This window comes from Ochotona curzoniae, unplaced genomic scaffold, assembly GCF_017591425.1.
Source record: "Ochotona curzoniae isolate NIBS_2020 unplaced genomic scaffold, NIBS_Ocur_1.0 contig_3819, whole genome shotgun sequence".
Classification (NCBI taxonomy): Eukaryota; Metazoa; Chordata; class Mammalia; order Lagomorpha; family Ochotonidae; genus Ochotona; species Ochotona curzoniae.
In genome coordinates this window covers 1429617-1449711 of record NW_024466004.1, presented here as the reverse complement: position 1 = coordinate 1449711, position 20095 = coordinate 1429617, and the positions used below count along the sequence as shown (strand labels likewise).

The window sequence follows — 20095 nt, the reverse complement described above, 5'->3', positions numbered from 1 at the left end:
TCAGCCAGAAGGTAAAATTGGAAGCAGAACCAGCACTTGAATCCAGGTGCTCCAATAGGAAACATGAACATGCCAAGCAGCATCTTAGCAGCTACACCAAAAACACAACTGAATTTGTCTTTCTTTTCTGTGAGTTCGCTAATGTACTTTAACAAGGTTATATATACTAATAAAAAAAGCCTCCCCACCAACCCCTCATATTGCAGTCCCTTGAATTATAAGGAGAGGCTTAAAGCTCTGGTCATCTCCTCAACAAAGCCTTCTTAAAACAAATCCATCAATTCACAAAAGCTCTATTAAGATAATGACATTAATGGAAAAGCAGAAAAGATTTAGTGTGCACTAACCCTGACATGGTCTGCTGACGGGCCTCGCTCTTATCAACCACGCAGGCTCTGCTTCCAGGCTAGCTGTCCCCTGTAGGCTGACGGGTCAGACTGCACTTCCGAGAACCCAGCAGAGTCCATTTTATATTAAATGTCTGAACCACTTCGGCTGAAGGCTGAGTGATTCAAGCAGTGAGCCTGGAGACAGACGCACCCCACAAGTCCTGATTCAATTAATTCTTCCCACACCACCCTGTTTTCCAGTGTTACATGGCTGGGAGAAACCAAACAGAAGAGGAGCAGATGTGAGGTGTTGGTTATTTCTTGGCAGTTTTTTCCTTAATTTAAATATCCATTAACATCTGGCAGCCTAGGAAATGGGCTCCACTCAGAAAGTTTCTCTAACTTTCCCCCTTTTTCCCTCCCAAAGGTTATATAAATTATCTTGTAGGCATTCTGAAGGAAGCCTTTTGAAAGAACTAGAATTTCCACTCTCCTTGATGCTACAGGTTCCTCCCCCACTTAGAAGCATTTCCAAAGAGAGCACTAAAGTAAATCAAGCACATGTCCTGTCAGTGTTAATGTCAATATATTTGTCGTTTAAATACTTCATTATTTATTTAAAAGGCAGAGTTTATTCACCAAATGGCCATAATAGCGATGGCAGGGCCAGGCAGAAACCAGGTGCCTGGAATTACATCCAGGTCTACCACACAGTGGCAATGGGCCCAAAAACACAGGGCATTTTCCCTTGCTTTCCCCTGGCACAACAATAGGGAGCTAAACCAGAAGCGGGACAACCAAGACCCAAACCAGTATTCACACGGGACCTGGCACCTCAGGCTATTGTTTTAACCTGATAGTTTGAAAAGGCTGGTGATGTTTCGGGAGGAAAACATAAAAGCAATGGTGTTTTAAACCACTATCTCTAAACTTTTTTTTTCATCTTTTTTTAAATTCAATTTTTTAATGATTATAAGTATTTGATTAAGGTGCAAAGGGTCAAGGGCTAGAGGAAAGTGGGTGACACCATTGTATCCCCATTCTTTTTTTCCTTTCTGTAATTGGCGGAAGGGTTGAAATAAAAGGAGAAGCCACACCCAACCTCCCAACCATCCCAGGGTCCCTGATGTGGGGCATGCTCCAAAGGTCCTGCTCAAGAGATTCTGACAATTCAGCACTTCTGAATTACTGTCAATCCCACCACTACAATAACAATCCCAATCTCTCCAGAATCCACTGACTGATACAGTCCACCTTAAAGTCTCCGTTTGCCCAGGTATTCACTGGCAACTCTTAGCTGGGGTAGGTAGTTGACTGATTTGTTCTGTTCTCCATCCTTTGTTATGGTACCAGGTGTCCTCTGCAGCCTCCAATGCACTGCCATGTCCTCCATGTGCAACTGGACATGCTGTCCATTGCTCCGCCTGAGCCACTTAAGAGGCCGAGCTCGGATACATGCACTCCATGATCAGATTATGGAACCTGCAATTCTCTCCATCGTTGGGGTTATGAATCCAGCAATTCAGTTGTGGGATCCCCACATAAACTTCATCTGAGGTGATCCCAGACCTGATTCTGGTGTGTGCTTGCCAATACAGGGTCTGACACAGTCCATCACTCAAAGTGGCCTAAGCACAAACTAGTAGTTGCAACAGCTGGGTCAATTCCATCTCCAGCCCTGTTTCTATGCAAACCAAGAGTGTTGCAATCCATCCCAATCCTGCCCACCACACACTCAGCCTTCACACGAACCAGTGGGAGCTGCAGCCTAGTTGGAGTAACTCGCAATATCCTCCGCCAGGCCCACCCCCTGCCCTGGTTCCTGTGCTTGTCAGGTTGTAGAGTAGACTTGTTCTGTCTGTCCAACATCCCATCTAGCTCTTGTACATGTTCATGGGCACTGAACCCTAGTACAACCCAACTAGTCCCACTCTCAAGTCCACACATGTGCTAATGGATGCCACCATCCGTCTAGCCATGCCTGCCCCTAGTCCTAGTTCTCAGGCTCACCAGTGGAAGAGACAGTTTCCCTACTCCCACACCTTGTATACTCCAGGTGGTTCTGATGTTTAGAAATTTGCCCCGCATGCCAGCATCTGCCAGCTGATGCTGTAGCAAAGCCCAACCTACCCACACCCACTCTGGCTTATGCATGCATTAGAAGGTACAGTCAGCCCAGCCTGGCCTGATCTGCCCCATCCCAGTTCTCAAGCTCACCAGTAGAAGTACTGGACCAGCAGGGGCCCCTGCAACTTGGATCGCCCCTACACCCCAGGTCTCACGTGTGCTGACTGGGGGTACTGCAGCCCAGTCTGTCAAGGCCCACCTCACCTCGGCATCTGCCAGTAGCTTGGTCAGATCTGGCCTATCTTCAAGTACAGCTCATGCTGGTCGGGGCTACAACCTAGCCCAGCCAAGCTAGGCCAATCACAGCCCTAATGTGGACTAGCTGGTACTGCAGCAAAACCCAGCATGAACCATACACCATTCTGGATCTCAGATTTGCCAACAGGTGATATGAACTGGTCCAGCCTGACATGACCCACACCTTAGCCAAATGTATACCTGTGTGTACCGTATCCTGGCCTGGTCTGGATTGCTCCTGTCTTGGTTGTTACACTTGCCTGCAGTGATTTCTGTCCTGACAGAGGAGCTCCCAAGCTACTCCATCAGAAACACTCTCAATGCCAGATCTCGCACACACTAGTGGGTCCATTGGCCAGCCCTACTTAGTACCTCCTGTCCTAGCAGGAACAGTGGCTTTTCCTGACCAGCCTTCACCCATTCTGGTTCTTGTTGTTGGGTGGTTGAACTTGCTTTTCCTTCTAATGCAAATGGAAAGCAACTGGATGGGCCAGTATTTGGATCCCTGTCACTTGCATGGGAAACCCAACTGAGCCCCAGGCTCCTGGTTTTGGCCTGGCCCAGCCATGGCCATTGAGGCCATCTGTGGAATGACCCAGTAGTTGGACTATGTTTCTTACTGTCATTTCTGTCATTCCCCTCTCTATAACTCTGCCTTTTAAAAACACCTAAGAGAAAAAAAAAAAAGCTGATTTAAAATTCTTATAGAAAGACCAAAGGAATTAAAATATTGAAACTATTCTGGAAAACAATAACAAAGCTTTAAGTTCAAGTCGACGGAGAAAGAACAGTCTTTTCACCAATCAGTGCTGAAACAACTGGACAGTCATATCCCCACACCCAAAGGAATCTGAATTTAGTCACACTACATGTAAAAACTCACAATGAATCATAGATTTAAATATAAAACCTAAAGCCATAATATTTCTAGAATACAGGGCAAAATTATGACTTTTCCTGCTAAATAAAAAGAATAAGTTGAGCATCAAGATGAAGAACAAGTAAGGAACTATAACGATGTAAAAAGACAAGTCACAGACCAGAACATGATTATATACCTGAAAAGAACTTATGTCCAAAATATAAAAAGCTGAAGATTCAAACATAAGAAAACAATCTAATTTTTAAAACCAAGCTGAAGATTTGGAGACACTTCATTATATTTTGTAAAGGAATAAATGTGAACCATTACTACGTGTCTACTAAATTTTTTCCCAAAGGCTGTTTAAAAATAATGGAGCTGGCATGGGCCCAGTAAGGTAGTCTAGTGGCTAATGTTATCTTGTATGCATGGAGATCCCAGATGGGCACAGGTTCCTGTCCCGCTGCCCCACTTCCCATCCAGCTCCCTGCTTGTGGCTGGGAAAAAAGCAGAGGACAGCCCAAAGCCTTGGGACCTGAACCCAGATGGGAGACCTGGAGGAAGCTCCTGATTCCTGGCTTCAAATGAACTCATTTCTGGCCATTATGGCCATTTGAACAGTGAACTAGTGGATGGAAGATTGTCCTCTCTGTCTCTCCTTCTCGCTGAATCTATGGCCTTTCCAATAAAAAATAAATAAATCTTAAAAAAAAAATGAGGCTGGCATTGCGGCATAGCCAGTATAGCTGCTGCATGTGATACTGGCATCCCACATGGGTACCGGTTCAAGTCCCAGGTGCTCTGATTCCCAACCAGCTTCCAGCTAATGCACATGGAAAATCAGCCAAAGATGGCCCAAGTTTTTGAGCCCCAATACCCATGTGAGAGGACAAGTTCCAGGCTCCAGGTTTCAGCCTGGTCCAACTCTCACCATTACAGTCATTTGGGAGTAAACCAGTAGACAGAAATTTTCTCTCTTGTTTTCTGTCTCTCCCTCTAACTCAGATGTGCACCACCATTATTCATTACACAAACACAAATTATAAATCTATAATGAAATCACTCTCTGTAACTACTTCTAGAATGGTTAACATTTTTAAAAACCTGACAATAATTAGTGGTGGGAATATACTGCAAGGAGAACGCTCGCCTGTTACAGATGGAACCATAAAATGATACAACTACTCTGGGAAATTGTTTGCAAGTTTCTTATAAAGCTGAAATTTTATTTTCTTAGACCCAGTGATCCCATTCCTAGGCTATTTAGCGAACTGAAAACTTAGGTCAATGCAAAAATCTGCAAGCAGATTATAATTTACTTTTATAATTACTTTATTTACCACTGCCAAAAATGACCCTAATGTCCCTCAGCTAAGCAGTAAACTACAGTACGTCCACACAATAGAATATTATTCAGCAATGAAAAGAAACAAACCATCGAAATATGTAACAACACAGATGAATTTCAAATTTATTATGCTAAGTGAGAAGGGTCAGACTCAAAAGAAGGCACTTGTGGTTCGAGTCTGTGTAGATTACATCCTGTAAAAGGCAAAGTGGTTGGGACAATCAAGGCAGTGTTTACCATCGATGAGGAAGGGGAAGGGTTGATGAAAAAAAATATGAGAAAAGTTTTTTGCTGAGATCAAATTGCTCTATATTTTGATCATGGTGGCAGCTACACAAGTGTATATATTTGCTGAAACTCAGACCTGCACATGAAAATCATTAATTTTACTGTATTTAAATTAAAAACTTAAAAAAAAAAAGCTCTAAGTAGAAACCATAAAATGTCAAACCAATCCAAAAACTACTACAGAAATAACCACAAAGATTCTGCATGCCAGGAAGCAAATCTTTTAACCAGAACTATTACAAACAAGGCCTACAATATCACTGACTTAGGCACACACCTCTTCACCACCCCCTGACCCCTGGCATGTCTAGCAAAGGGCATTTTAAAGGAAACCCTCTCATCAACCCCAGCTTACCTGAACCATGCATTATTTTAGAAGCCAAAAGAGACATGAATATACCACAAACAACCTAGTACCTGCAAATCACAGTGAGCCGGGCAAGGCTGCAGGGCTTCCTGCAAATGGCTGTGCCACCCGCGCTACCCCTCTGGTTCAACACGGATCCCCCAGCAGTGTTCCCTCACCTCTGCTGTGACTGCATTTACACTGGCAGCCTGGATCTCGGTCCTGCGGCACTCACTCCCTCACAGAGGAGGCCAACTTGTGCAGAGGCCAGGAAAGTAGGCCAAGGCGACAGAGCACTCTAGTTACAGGGTGGCAGCCAATCACGGGCCCCTCCCTCGGAGTGCGCCGCTCTGAGGTCAGGACTCAGAAGCAGTCTGTACCGTCAGCCTGAACCCAAAAGGGACTGAGTGGCTGAACTTGCTTTTCCGCAGCACTAACTTGTGGGCTTGTGACTGGAGACCCTGGACCAGATTCTGACAGTCTCTCCTCCCACAGTTACCGCCTACTCTGCCCTAACCTTTTCTTTACTTCACCAGCTGCACAGTATGGCCAACCAACCCAGGAATATAGTCCAAGAACTGAAAATGAAAGGCCATGATGCAAACACCCACATCCCCAGACTGCTGCAAACCCAAATGCCCCAGCCCAGACAGTGTCACAGCTATGGCTTCTTCCCTTCCCAACAAAGATAGCAAACTTTAAAACCCCTTTTGCCAGTTGTTCTTCCAGGTGTGAGGGCTGTACCTTTGACTTTATTGTCCACTGACACCAGCTTCTTGGTCTCCGCTGTTAACAACAGCTCGTATGGGTGCTCGTCTTCTTCCCTGGCTCCACTCCCCTGAATCCTAGGTCTCGCGGCCAGGACCTAAGGAAGAGAAACACCCGGTACTTCTTGTGCAAATGACTAAACACTAATTCTGGTGGTGCTGAACAAATGTAAGGTTAATGGGTCAAGTGCAGTAACCTAGTGGCTAAAGTCCTCACCTTGCATGTACCGGGATCCCATGTGGTTGCCGGTTCATGTCCCAGTTGCCCTACTTTCCATCCAGCTCCCTACTTGTGACCTGGGAAAGCAGCCGAGGATGGCCCAAAGCCTTGGGAGCCTACACCCATGTAGGAGACCTGGAAGAAGCTCCTGGCTCCTGGCTTTGGATCAGCTCAGCTTCGGCCATTGTGGACGTTATGGACATTTAGGGACTAAACCAGTAGATGGAAGATTTTTCTCTGTCCCTCCTTCTCTCTGTGAATCTGACTTTCCAATAAAAATAAAATAAATATTAACAAATGTAAGGCTTCTGATTCATCTTTCACAGGAGAGGAAGGGAGGACGGGAAAAGTGAGTAATTCAAATATCACAAGGTATCAAATTACTTACAAGTTGACATCTACACCTCGGACTTCAGTGGCTTTGGACTAGAATGCTGCCCTTTCCTTTCCTCATAATATCTCTTCAAAATGATCAATAAGTGGCTAGCACTGTGGCACAACAGGTAAGGCTACCACCTGCCACACTGGTATACCAGTGGTATACCTAAATGGATACCAGTGTGAATCCCGGAAGATCCACTTCTCATCCAGCTCACTGCTAATGTGCCTGGGAAAAGCAGCAGAGGAAAACCCAAGTATCTGGACCCCTGCCATCCACAAGGAAGATTCAGAAACTCTTGGCACCTGGAATTGGTCACGGCAGTCATCTGGGGAGTGAATCAGTAGTTGGAAGATAGATCTTTTTCCCTCTTCTCTATAATTCTAATTTCCAAATAAATTTAAATAAATCTTAACAGAGAAGACAAGATGAATAGGTTCCAAGTTCCTTCTTCCCTTTGCCTCTCCCATCTCCATGTTCCACAAGATCTTTCCTGTTTCCTCAACGATTTGTGGCCATGCTGCATCTTACAGGCTGTCCCTCTTCATGCTGCTTTCCTAACACTATCAAAACGCTGCAATTTTTCCCATCTTCTCAAGAGCTAACCAGACTGACCCTCAACATGCAACATTTACTAGGAACAAAATGGTCTGTCTCATGAACTGTCTTTCTGCTCAGGCCCTGGCATTAAAAGATGGAATTTCCCTAAAGCTAGCTTCTGAGTAGTACATTCATGGGTGCCTACACAATTTGAAATTACTTCTACCAATCTCTGTTCGGAAAAATCAAATGGCCAGGAAGTATGAATTTCAGTGGAGAAAGTCTACTGAGGAATCCCTAACCCAGGCAGCCAACTGTCTCTAATGAAACAATCACAGCTGGCTCTGGCACCCGCCAAATGGGTGGCTTTGGTCAGCTGAGAGCCTGGTTCATTTCATTACCACAGCAGGTCATGGCACGGAGCAGCCACGCCTTCCCTCAAACCAAGCCAGAAATGCCATAACTAGTGTACTACAATCGCAGTGGCAGAAAAAATAGAGACCTTTGCTTTGAAAGATGATTCTGGCTCATCTGTCTGAAGAACCCAATATGTTTCACAGGCAAATGATGAATAATCACTACAAGGGCAAACCCAAGCACAAAATCCCTGCTTGAGCAGTTTGAATAGGACAAGGAAAGCATCACAAATAAGGCTGTCAGGGGAGTTCCAAATTGTTCCTGACAAATAACGGTACCCTTCAAAATCCATTCTGCAGCACACACAAAAAGCTCCTCCTACATCCATATGGCTCACCAACCACTAGGATTCATCATGGCACACACAGAAGCCTCCTCCTACACCAACATGGCCCACCAACCACTGGGACTCATCAGGATTTTGCTTCCAGAAGGCACAGCTCACTGTGCTCCTGTCTAATGAAGGAGGACTCCTACAGTCTTAGGCAACATGGGACTCCTGTTTATTAACAAGACACAGTGAGCTATGCTCCTGTCTAACGAAAGGAGAACTCCAGCAGTCTTGAACAACAGGAGACTCCTGTTTGTTAACAGGCAGAATAATGGCCTCTTCAGTAAATTCTGCTAAGCACCACAGGAGCCTCTACTTAACTACTACAAGCCACGTGGAAACTAAAAGCCATTTCATTACCACAAGCCATTTGCTTCTGTTATTTAGTCCTAGGAATGCAATGAAAGAAACAAAGAAGGGACCATTAGGCAGTTTTCACTGTGTAATTCCCTAAGACCTCAGGGTTTACTTACAGACAGGAGTTTGTGTTCTGAAGGTTCACATACCCAGAACCATCAGTTATACAAGTCCTGGAAACCCCAGTTTTACACACAGTAAGAACTCTTACAGAGCCCCAGACATGCTTCCCCAGAGCTAACTGCCAGTGTGGGCGCCAGGCCTGCAGCATCTTGTATTCTCAAGCAGGATGAGGCTGGTAACTTCCACCTGGAAAACCAAGTCCAGTGGATCTGCATTCACCCTGCACCTGGCTCTTGTGCAAGATTACTGGCAGCAGACAGCCAGCCCATCTCAGCTCTGGAAGGAACTCTAACCTTCCCAAGGCACAGCTACCGAGCACCTGATTTCAGGCCCTGCACTTTAGGTGACAAAATCAGTTTCCTTGAGAAGATCAGGAACCTGTCCAAGAATACAAACAGAACTCAGCCAATCCATGGCCGTATGATTCAGCTCCTTGTGATTCTGGGGCACACTGCTTTCACTTTTTTTTTTCCTGGCTCTCAATTTTTCTGTTTTAGAACTCCTGATTTTGCCTTCAGATATCTAATCAGGATCCTCTACTCACATCCAGACATTGAATAAGTCAACTTTCCTCTTGGTGTCAGCCGGACCCTAGAGCTATGGGAATAAGAGCTCACAATAAAGCAGTGAACACTTTAAAAAAAAAAAAAAAAAAAAACTCTGTCACAGTGAATAAGGCAATAACTGATTTTCAACAGAAAGGATTCTGCTCTTTACTAACTTACTTCTTAATCTTTTTTGTCCTTTCCTCCAGGGTTGGCAATAAATCAAAGCTGAAAAAAATATATGTTTTTTTTCTCTGCTATGTGGAAAGTTTTTCTGAGCAAAACTATAGGTAGTTGCTACCTAACTATAGTCAGCGAATGCTCAGCTGGGGTGTGGGCAGCTGCATCCTCCATGAACATTTAGCGCAACTAAAGCGAGACAAGACCAGAGTCCATTCTTGGGCAGCTGGCAGCTCCTGCTGTGAGGCAAAAATATCTTAAAGGCATGTGCATGTGCGCACACATGCATCTGCAATGCTGAAGCCAGTTTCACAATCAATTACCACTCTGGTAAGCTCTCCAGAGCCAGGCATACCCCAGCTTCCCTTACAGTCTCCTCCAGGTCATCTGGTGACAGCAAAGCTCAGGAACAGAGACTTGAAGCTTGACTAAGCCAGTGTCTCCTGAGACATGAGGTTTATGCTTATTAAAGTTTTGACAGTAAGGGAAACAAAGAGGAGAAGAACACAAACTTCAAAAGATTTTTGTAAAAGATCTGCTCATTCACAGCACACACTAGACTAACATCTGCCTGATTCATCCAGGTAATCACAATCACCAGTAAATAAGCAAACTCACGGGTCTCATGGTCTTCAAATACTGACTGACTGTGCTGTTCCACTTGATCTGGTATTCTAGACTATTCAGACATCAGTTCTAGAAGCTACACCTCAGAGTTTCCCATCTCGGAAAGCAATATGGAGATCTTTGTCTTTCAAAACTTTTGAGATCATGTTACTACCAAACTGTCTGCTTTAGAAAACCTCGGGCAAAAAAGAAAGACCTAGTTATCCGGCATTTCCTTGGGCAGTAGGAAGCTAAACTGAAGTTGGACTAAACAGGTGGCACAGGGCATTTACAGAGGCCCAGCTGGACATGCTGCACATCCCAGGCTTGTCCTTGGGAAGCAAGCTCAACTTACATGTGCGAGTGTTTGCTGCGCGCCCATGTATACACTAGCAGCGCAGTTCTAGACTCTAAGTTGAGACATAATAAGGAATATTTTGTAATTAAAACATGGACAGAATTTACACCAAGCATAGACATCTTTCCCTATCTCCAACAATTAGATTTTTACATCTTTAAAAGGGCTTCTTTGTATTTCACATTTTGTTTAACTTAGGCTTTTCGTCTGCTTCCATGCATTTATTGTGAATAAAAAAACAATTGGTTCACAGCAATACTGTTAAAAAAAAATTATTCTAACTTTCAGGGACAACATAATGAGATTTACCTCTGATATTTACCGATTTTTTTTTTAATTAAAAAATGATAGGGAACTGAATGAGCTACAAAGTAGCAAGTACAATTATATAATATTTTGAATAAGTAGACAATAAGCATTCCCAATATGGTAAAAGACATTAGAAGAGCATTTTGAAGATAAAAGATCAAGGAAAGTATAATTTTCTTCACATACCTAAGTGAGAAGACTGAGTTATCTGGACGTAATAAAATTTAATTTTTTAAAAAGCAGATTATTCTTTTCAAATTACCTTCTCCGGTTGTTCTGCTTACCCATCCCATACAACTCATTTTCTGTACTAAATGAGTATTCACAATTTGTTTGTCCTGGGACACAATTTGCTGCATGTGAAATGAACAAAAAATGCAAAAAAGAAATAAGAAGTCTGGGGTAGAACCACCCAAGACTAGAACATCTGGACTGTCACGGGACACAGACTAGCAAACAGTATAATCACATTTTTTGTATCCAAAAACAATACAGGTATCAAAGCAAAAAAGTGAGACTATTCTGCTAACTAGAGTCAGGAGAAACTTCACGTGTTTTGTATTCCACCTGGAACCCCAATCAACAATGGGCTTATCAGCTAGAGAGGGACAAATAACGATAAATATATGTAAATGTTACACATGTTAATCAGTTTGAAAGGTCATCTTCCAGATTACTACTCACAATCCAGAAAGTTGATAAGAAAATGAAAAAGCAAAGTCTCATGATGAGAGAGGAGTTAGACTGGGTGGTAGTGAGAGAGGAGTTAGACTGGGTGGTAGGCAGTTAGGGTATTCTGGGTCCCCAAGTGATTTTTTTTTCTCAAATATAGAAGGGTATTTTCCCCACCATGTCTTAGATTCACCAGAGCACATCTCTGCCAAGGGACAAGGGTGCAACTGGCATATCAATTCCCCACCTGAAGTATCAGCCAATGTGTGGGAGGGCCTCAGGCTGATCTCTTTACCACTGAAAGGAGAGTAGGAAGAAGGAATACACATATGCCTAAGGCCTAGAATGTCCTATGTCTGCCACCTTTGTGGCCTTTTGTCCCAAGGCCAGGTGCCATGGAAACCAGGAATTTTCTTTGTTCATGGAGAAACATCTTTGAGGTAAACCTTTAAAAGGTGCATTCCCCACCATTAATACGGGTTCTTGTCCTCCTGCCACTATGGCAGAGCACTAGGGCATTCTTTTTGCTTTTAAAAACCCCCTCCCGTCACTAGGACGGGAGTCTCTCTTCTCAGCTTTTCTAATAAATCTTGCTTTAAAACTAAAACTGTGTCCACATGAAAATTCTTCTTTCTTGCAAGACAAGAATTGAGGTTGCTGCTGTATTCGGGGTCAAAAACCCTGCAACGATGATACAAGTCATTAAAAAAAAAAGCCCTCAGCCCTCTCTACCTCAGAAACTGCCAAAGTAAAATACTTCTTATCCAGGTTGTCTTCCTCTTCTTCATCAGGTGGGGGCTTTGCTGGAGGCGGGGGTCGCTCCCTCTGCAAGAGAGAAATCAAGCAAGTATTCCACCATCTCGTTTCCAAGTAACTCATTTGTTGGTTTACTCTTATCTCAGCCCTTGGAAATGAAAAAGAATAAGGTAAAGAAATTCCCCAGAGAGACTCAAGTTAAGATGCAATCTCTGAACAGATGCAGACCCCAGCACACAAACTGCCCCCCCAACACAATTAGCATGCTCTGCAGTTTTTGATGTTTATTGCAGTGATCACATACACCTGATTTATACCCTAGATCCCAGTGAGAAATGCCAACACTAAAAACACTTAACTGCCTTCTTAGAAAATGCCCCTCAAAATACCAATCCATAAAACTTCAGTGTAGGAAAACTACTGGCTCAACATTGCCTACTCTTAAAAAAAAAAAAAAAAGAAACGAAACACTAGATCAGAAGAATCAAGTTGTGAAACAGTCTTAACAAACCAAAGTTGTCGAGGAAGTAATGAGGAAAATAATCAAGGACAAAAACATCACTTCTGGATCACATTTAAAACACTCTAATGTTGGTCTATACTACAATCAGCAAAAGTTCAAATGCTCGGTCACTTCCATCAATACTAAGTATTATATTCCAATAGTAAATGAAAGCTCTATTCATTTACACCCTTTTTAAAAAGGAAAAACCTATTCATAACATTTAAAAACAATTCAAGAGGAAAAGCTGTCTGCTCCTGAACCAGGATTGGCAAGATTTTTCTCAAAGGGCCACAGTAAATATGTTGGGCTCTGAGATTAACTCCACCACTGCAGGACAAAAGCAGCCACACAATACTTGTATATAAATGAATACACTTGGCCATGTTACAATAAAACTTTATGTACCAAAACAGTTAGCTACCTGTGGGCTCTAGTTTGCCAAATCCTGCCCTAGAGTGGCAGTATTTACATCACTGAAGAGCAGATACCAGATTCTTCAGATCATGGGTAGACAATTTCACGAACACACAGAATGATCGTGGTGAAGGAAAGCTAACAGTTCAAGGTTGAGGGGAGATCTGTCATCACACCTTGTATGCCACAGCCCTGGCCATGCTGGATAACCAGTGTTGTTACCAAAGTGATTAAGAGGCCTGATAATTCCCTGGCTTGTAGTTAGTTTACCAGGTTGCCCAAATAGGAGTATTTCAGAAAGCCAAGACAGAGGAAAATGTTGAGTAATGAGAGAACCTCAGAGAAACCTTTAAGGAAACATGCTTCTTATGGTTGAAGAACCACCAGAGATGGCATTTGGTATTCATGACCCCTTTGTTAAACAAGTTTTTTTGCACTCAAATCATATAGGTCATTCTCATACTCTTAGGCTTCCGTCTGGCTCCAACGGCAACAGCTTCACAGCCAGTCTGAACACTGAAATGCACTTTTATCACTGCATCCCATTTTTCCACCCTTCTTTGGTATAGAAATGTGGCAGCACAAGCCTTATCCAAGGACCACCTCATAAGGCAGGACACAGCTAAAGGAGCAGGTTCACATCCTCCACCAGTAAACCAATCTTAAGACCTCCCCCCAAAAAAAGACCCTCCATAGAATCCTTCCTACAAAGCTGCAAAGGCCTGGACACCACCTTCTGTGAAGCAGTGACCACGAGGGACATCAGAAAGCAGAAGTACCTATGCACCTCTTTTTCCTTCATTAAAAAAAAAAATAAAGAGAATTATTTATTTATTCAAAAGAGTTACAGAGAGATCTTCTATCTACTAATTTACACCCCAAATGGCTGCGATGGCCAGGACTGGGCCAAGAAGAAGCCAAGAACCAAGAGTTGTATCTGGTTCTACCACATGGGTGCAGGGGCCCAAAAACTTGGGCAATCTCTGTTGCTTTTCCAGGAACATTAGCAGAGAGCTAGACTGGAAGTAGAGCAGCTGGGATACCGGTCAGTGCCCATAAGGATTACTGGCATTGCAGGTGTCGGCTTAACTAGTTTAGACACAGCACCAGCCCCAAAGCACTTTTTTTTTAAAAAAAGATTTATTCATTTTTATTGGAAAGTAAAGTCAGATTTACAGAGAGAAGGAGAAACAGAGAGAAAAATCTTTCATCTGCTGATTCATTCCCCAAGTGCCTCAATGACCGCAGCTGAGCCAATCCAAAGCCAGGAGCCAGGAGCCAGGAGCTTCTTCCAGGGCTCCCATGTGGGTGCAGGGTCCCAAAGCCTTGGGCTGTCCTCTAATGATTTCCCAGGTCACAAACAGGGAGCTGGATGGGGAGTGAAGCAGCTGGGACACGAACTGGCACCCATATTGGATGTGGTGTTTGGAGGGGAAGGATTAACCAGTTGAGCCAATATGCTGGCCCCATGTGCCTCTTCATTCTAACATGAAAACTTTGGACAGGGGGCTGGAAGTATAATGCTGATCTGTATACATCATCTACATGTTACCAAGATATAGAGCAGTCCCTCAGCCACAGTTAATTCCCAAGGGCCAGGAAGACAGTACAACTACAACATCCATCAGTAAAAATAACAAACAGGCACCCCAGAAGCCTCAGTGCCTACTTAAGACCATACTGGGCCAGGTTCTTAGGGCAGGATGGGATACAGAGTTTGTGAATCAATCACAGACCTCCATTGTTCATTTCAGGAACCCTGTGCTGCTTCTTGCAAAGGCTCCAGCTCCCCCTAATGGGTATCATCTGTAAGCACCCTTGAAAGCAAGGCCTTTTTTTTTTTCTAAACACAGCTGGGCTTCTTAATTCATTTGTGCTGAAAAGCCAAAGAGATGAAGGAAAACCAGTGCCTAGAGAGGTGTTCGGCTGTGGGAGTTGAGTCCGTGCACCTATTCTCACCTCTCACAGTTCTTAGCATCATCTGCTCTGGAGGGTGACCATACCTGGCCGACCTTTCCAATAACTATACTGAAATGTTGGCACTATTTTGGACGAGGTATAGTAAAGAGCCTAACAAAAAAAGAACAGCATAAGAAGTATCAGGTTATTCCCAGCACCCACCCTGAGCCAAGCATGATTACCAAATAGGCAAGAGATCAGCAAAATGGCCATGTGCCAGAAAGGAGAGACCAGTCTTTCCAAAAGGAGGAAAGATCATACCTGACAAGAGGTCTCAAAGTTAGGGTGAGCACTGTTAGAGCTATGGCCAGCTCAACAAACAGGAGCGCTCAGACCCTTACACTACTATGCCTGGCAGCACAGAAGGAGATCAGTGAGACGGGTGACTCAGGCCTCAGCGGACAACGCAACACGGTGGGAGGGGAAAGGAAGTCAGGAATATTGAGAACATGTGCAAGGCCAGAAGGAGAAACGACGCACGAGGAAAGGAGCAGGAAGACAAGCAGGCTGACTGGCAGAAAGAAAACAGTCAAAGCTGTTCCCATCAACAGGTGAGGCCCCATAATTGGATAAAATAGGAATGTAAATACGTCTGACTAAGGCTTGCTAAGGTCCTGATGACCAAATGACAGAACTGGAAACAATCCAAATGTATAATTCCTTGAGGGCAAATGGCAAGTGAACACACACACAGACAGGAACTCAATTCAGTGAGCTGCTTCCACTGCACTGTTCCGCTCTCCAGAGAGAAAATAAACAGCATACATAGTAGCCAAGACCCCAAAGACAGAAGCAGCACTAAGGATACACAGAGATAAAACGTTTCATTTGTTCTAAAACCACTGAAGTAATGGAAAGATGCAAACTGATTATGATGAAATGAGAAAAACTGCCATTCTTCCTCAAACTGAGACCCATGGCTTTAAGTACCCTGGGCATGACAGAAATGGCAGAGCTGTATGAAGAGCAGACTGAGTGAGACCCAGGCCTCTGCCCAGTGAGGAGGCACTGAGACACACCCCTACCAGTGCCACCCTCCCCACCCCACCGAAGCACGGAGCAGCCTGTCAGCCACCCACCCCACCCCCCGCCTTGGAAAAGGAGGGCCCTGAGCACATACAGGCCTCACTGCAGCAGTGCTCACTCCTGGGGCCTCAGCCTCCTTGTTCGTGGAGTCCCGGTCGGATGATCGCCCACTGGCCATGCTGTCCAAGGAATGGCAGGACACAGCATTGTACAGTGCCTCGTAGGGACCCTCCTCTTCAGCACTGGTGTCAAAATCGATGATCAGTTCAGTCACTGCTTTCTCCAGGTCCCCTGAGGAGGGCGAGTAAGAGAAGTTACTAAAATGGAAGCATGATCCTAGATTCTAATTACTGCACCAACTCACAGCCTCTCCAGCAACCTGAACATGACAAGTGCCATGAGACGCCCATCCAGGCAGGAGAATGGCTGCTCTGTTCCAGGGACAGTGATAGTTTCAGCTGCTCTTCATACCTGAGAGCTGAACAGATTCTTCTCTATTGCAGTATGGAAACCCCTTGCCATCTAAAGGATACCTCCCAAAACAATAAAATGCCCTCAAATATCTCAACACCATGAGAGTATAAACTTAACCATAAAGCATAACAACATTTGATAGGAAAACTTCAGTCATCCTGTAATGCCTTTGAGATGGAAGCACTGTGCAGAAGATCCAACACATTGCTAGACAACTACCAACCTCAGAGACCCTGGAATCTCAATCTGTGATTCTGGGAAGTTACTGTCCCAGACCAGTCAACCCTGGGTTGCCTGCAAATAATCGGACCTATAAATGTAAACTCGTTGAAAGCTAAGGGCTGAGCCAACTACTAATCCTATTACCAGCAGATTATGAGGTCACAGAAAAAAAGGGCACACCAGAGGACAAGAGGGAGACAGGAAATCCACAGTACATCCACAACGGGCTCCCCTTAACCCTCTTCTCTCTGTCATCCTCTGGAAAGCTCCCTTCCACTGTTGATTTTGACCTTCTGTTGTTTCTCGAGCCTTCTATATTGTGATTTGTACATGGGGGAAGGTGTCAGTCTTTGTATCTGTCATTCATCTTATCAAGTACCAGGAGATTGCTCAACAAACCTGAAAACATAGAGCCTGGCCGATGACAGACTGTCTGAGCTGCCTAAGATAGCATCTACAGCAGCCGTTGGCCAAATGATACATTACCAAAGTCTCTCTCTCTCTCTCTCTCTCTCTCTCACACACACACACACACACACACCCCTAACAAGTAGATGACAATCACTGTAAATTTACTGTGGGCCATCTGTGCACAAGGCACTAGAATGTGTATCAAGAAAAGAAGGTTCCTTGGAAATCCTGAGATGACTCTATTACATGCCCCAGAACAGATCTCATGGAACTAGTTGTCGAAATAGAGCATGAAATCAAATAGGAAAGCAGCAGCCCAACATTCAAGGTCTAAGTCCGGTCCAACAAAACTTCATACAGGGAGGAAAATGAATATGATATGATATTCAAATGAATATAAATGTCCTAGGTACTCACAGTCCCACAAAATGGTTTTTGAAAATAAGTTTATTCTGCCCAATAATGTGTTCCTTGGCCGAGAAGAGCTGCCTTACCTTGAGACTTCTGTGACATGGAATCCAAACTGGAGATAAGAGGCGGCAGGGCTGTGGGGGTTTTATCTATCTCTTTTGCACTTCTTTTTCCAGTCATGTGTTCTGCATGGAAAAATTTAAAAGAAAAAGTTTCATCAAATACAAATGCTGCGATTCAGTTAGTGCAAGCTTGGTCACCCAGCCAAGGGAGATGGACTGATACCTTGGATAAGCGCTGCTATCTGCTGGCTCTTTTGAGAAGGCAGTTCCCGGACAGTGTCTAGAGCAGTCAGTCCCCGGTTATCCTTTATGTTGACATCAATTCCTAGAGAGGCACACCAGGAGGACCAGGGGAATGAGCACATTCAAGCCAGCCTTGAAGAGCATCAAATCCCAGGACAGCTAAGGCTCCCAGTGGCACAAACAACAGTTTTTATCCAAAGTCATTTAATCCAGCTATTCAGAAACAAGTTACACACTTGTAAGCAACCAGTACAGACACACACACACACACACACACACAAAGACACACATACAAACACACACACACACACACACACACTCAAATGCAGCCAGCAAACATCTCCTCAGAGGAGGCTGTAGGGAAAAGAATCTCAACCCCGTCGTGCTGTGTAGACAAGAGCGCTGCCGACCTCTCACCTGCAGCCAGCAGGATTTGCACCACATCGGTCTTGCCAAACAAAGCAGCCTCATGCAAAGCACTGCCCATCTCCGTCTGGAAAGCAAACGAGAGCGCAGAGCAGGATGTCATCGGGACAGTTTGGCATGGCATTCCACGACCAACGGGACGTGGACAAGAAGGGACAGGAAAACAAAACAAACCACACAACACCCTCTGTCATTATCTTTCCAGTTCTTCTTGTATGGATTTCAAAGCCACAACCATGATCCACATCTCAAGGTTATTTGTATGCCACCAGCAGGCCACAGGGGAATAAAGCAAGCAGGTGTTCCTAGAGCCACCCACTGGTAAAAATCCTCAGGAGTGGGAAGAATAATCCGAAGCAAAGTACAATCCCCTTTGCTTCAAATGTGCTTTGGCCAGTGCAAACCTTAAGGAACCCTTCGTCTGGATGGGAAGGCTGACAGCAGAGCCAAAGCCTGAGGCTCCTGGTGGCAGCATCCCACTGAGATCATGCAGGTCCTAACTGGTGGCAGTGGGAACACTGGTATAAGAAGATAATGAAACCTATCAAATGTTGAAAGTTTTATAAGCACATCTTTTCAGGGTTTAATGATGATTCAGATTACACCCTGAAAAGAAAAAGAAAAATAATAGACTCACTGGTGGAGTTCAACTGTTCCTAGAGTTTCACATTCAAAACAAATCAACAAATGGAAGCGTCTGAAATGTGATGGGAAACGTGCTGAGTAAGAACACAGCCCAGAAGCATGGTCCTTGTGCCTCCTTTTTGAGGGTGGGAGAGGTGGCTGCCCTGCTACCTGGTAGTTGCTATCCATGCCAGCATCCAGGAGGACCTGGACCACAGCTTTGTGGCCGTTCCTTGCTGCCAAGTGCAGAGGGGTGTGCTTCTTAGTGTTGCAGCTCAGGAGGTTGGGGTGTGCGTTGAGGAGCATCTTCACCACCTCCAAGCGCCCGTAGAGCGCAGCCAGGTCCAGGGGCGTCTCAAATTTGTTGTTGCGCATGGTAGGATCCGTGAGCTCCTCCAGCAGCACCTTCACCACCTCCGTGTGGCCGTACTGTGCTGCGCAGTGCAGGGCTGTCTCATTGTCGTGGTTCTAAAGAGTTAACAAGCAGATTACATCAGAAAGGAAGCTGGCAGATTGGCATCAGACCAGGATATCACGTGTAAAACCACTGAAATTTAAATGAAAAAGACAGCAGCAATACTTGGGAACTAACAAAAGTCAGAAGCCAGGCATGCTCCTGTGGAAACAGGCATGGCTGTTCTCAATTCCTCCTTTCCCTCCATTTACTGCAGGAGGGTGAGATGCCCTCTCCCAAACATGTAGTTTCCTGTGTGCCATGAAGAAACCGTCTCCAGATTGTAAGGAGACATGACAGGCATTTTGCAGAAGTGCTGGCACAGATGAATACCAGTAATATTATTGCCACTGTTTCATTTTAAACTTCACTGGTTTTACAACGTTTCATACTTATTCAACTCTGTGGTTCTGATTCTAGACTTGCCAACCATTCATTGCCTTACATATAAGCTTTTTTTTAAAAAGAAAATTTAGCCATTGGTAAAGCTTCTTGCATGCAAATCAATCAGCCAACAATGAGAGTAACAGAACAGAGCACCTAAAATCACTCTGAAGGTATCAGCCAACAAGCCACTTCAGGAGAGGCAAACACCTGGGTTTAGTCACAGAGGAACAAGGCACCTGGTGCTGCAATGTGCCTGCTCCAGGAACCTGCACCAGTCAATGCATGCAGGATCTACTCTATCCAAACAGAAGCCAGGACAGGGACGTGCATCTTACATGGAGAGCTGCTAAGATGTTTGGCATGAGAGGTGCAAAATATTC

At 44.5% G+C, this 20095-nt stretch overlaps 1 protein-coding gene across 4 annotated transcripts in view; it reads right to left on the bottom strand.

The window, feature by feature from the left end:
- Nucleotides 1-20095, bottom strand: part of ANKS1A (ankyrin repeat and sterile alpha motif domain containing 1A) — a 189451-nt gene that overhangs the window by 74150 nt on the left and 95206 nt on the right. For all 4 annotated transcript variants that reach the window (XM_040983230.1, XM_040983228.1, XM_040983229.1 and 1 more), the window contains 7 exons: nt 19046-19342; nt 18242-18317; nt 17805-17906; nt 17603-17704; nt 16096-16292; nt 12074-12166; nt 6282-6402 (listed from right to left, as the gene is read on the bottom strand). In XM_040983230.1, the coding sequence (XP_040839164.1) occupies nt 6282-6402; nt 12074-12166; nt 16096-16292; nt 17603-17704; nt 17805-17906; nt 18242-18317; nt 19046-19342 (988 nt within the window). The remainder of the gene's footprint in view (nt 1-6281; nt 6403-12073; nt 12167-16095; nt 16293-17602; nt 17705-17804; nt 17907-18241; nt 18318-19045; nt 19343-20095) is intronic.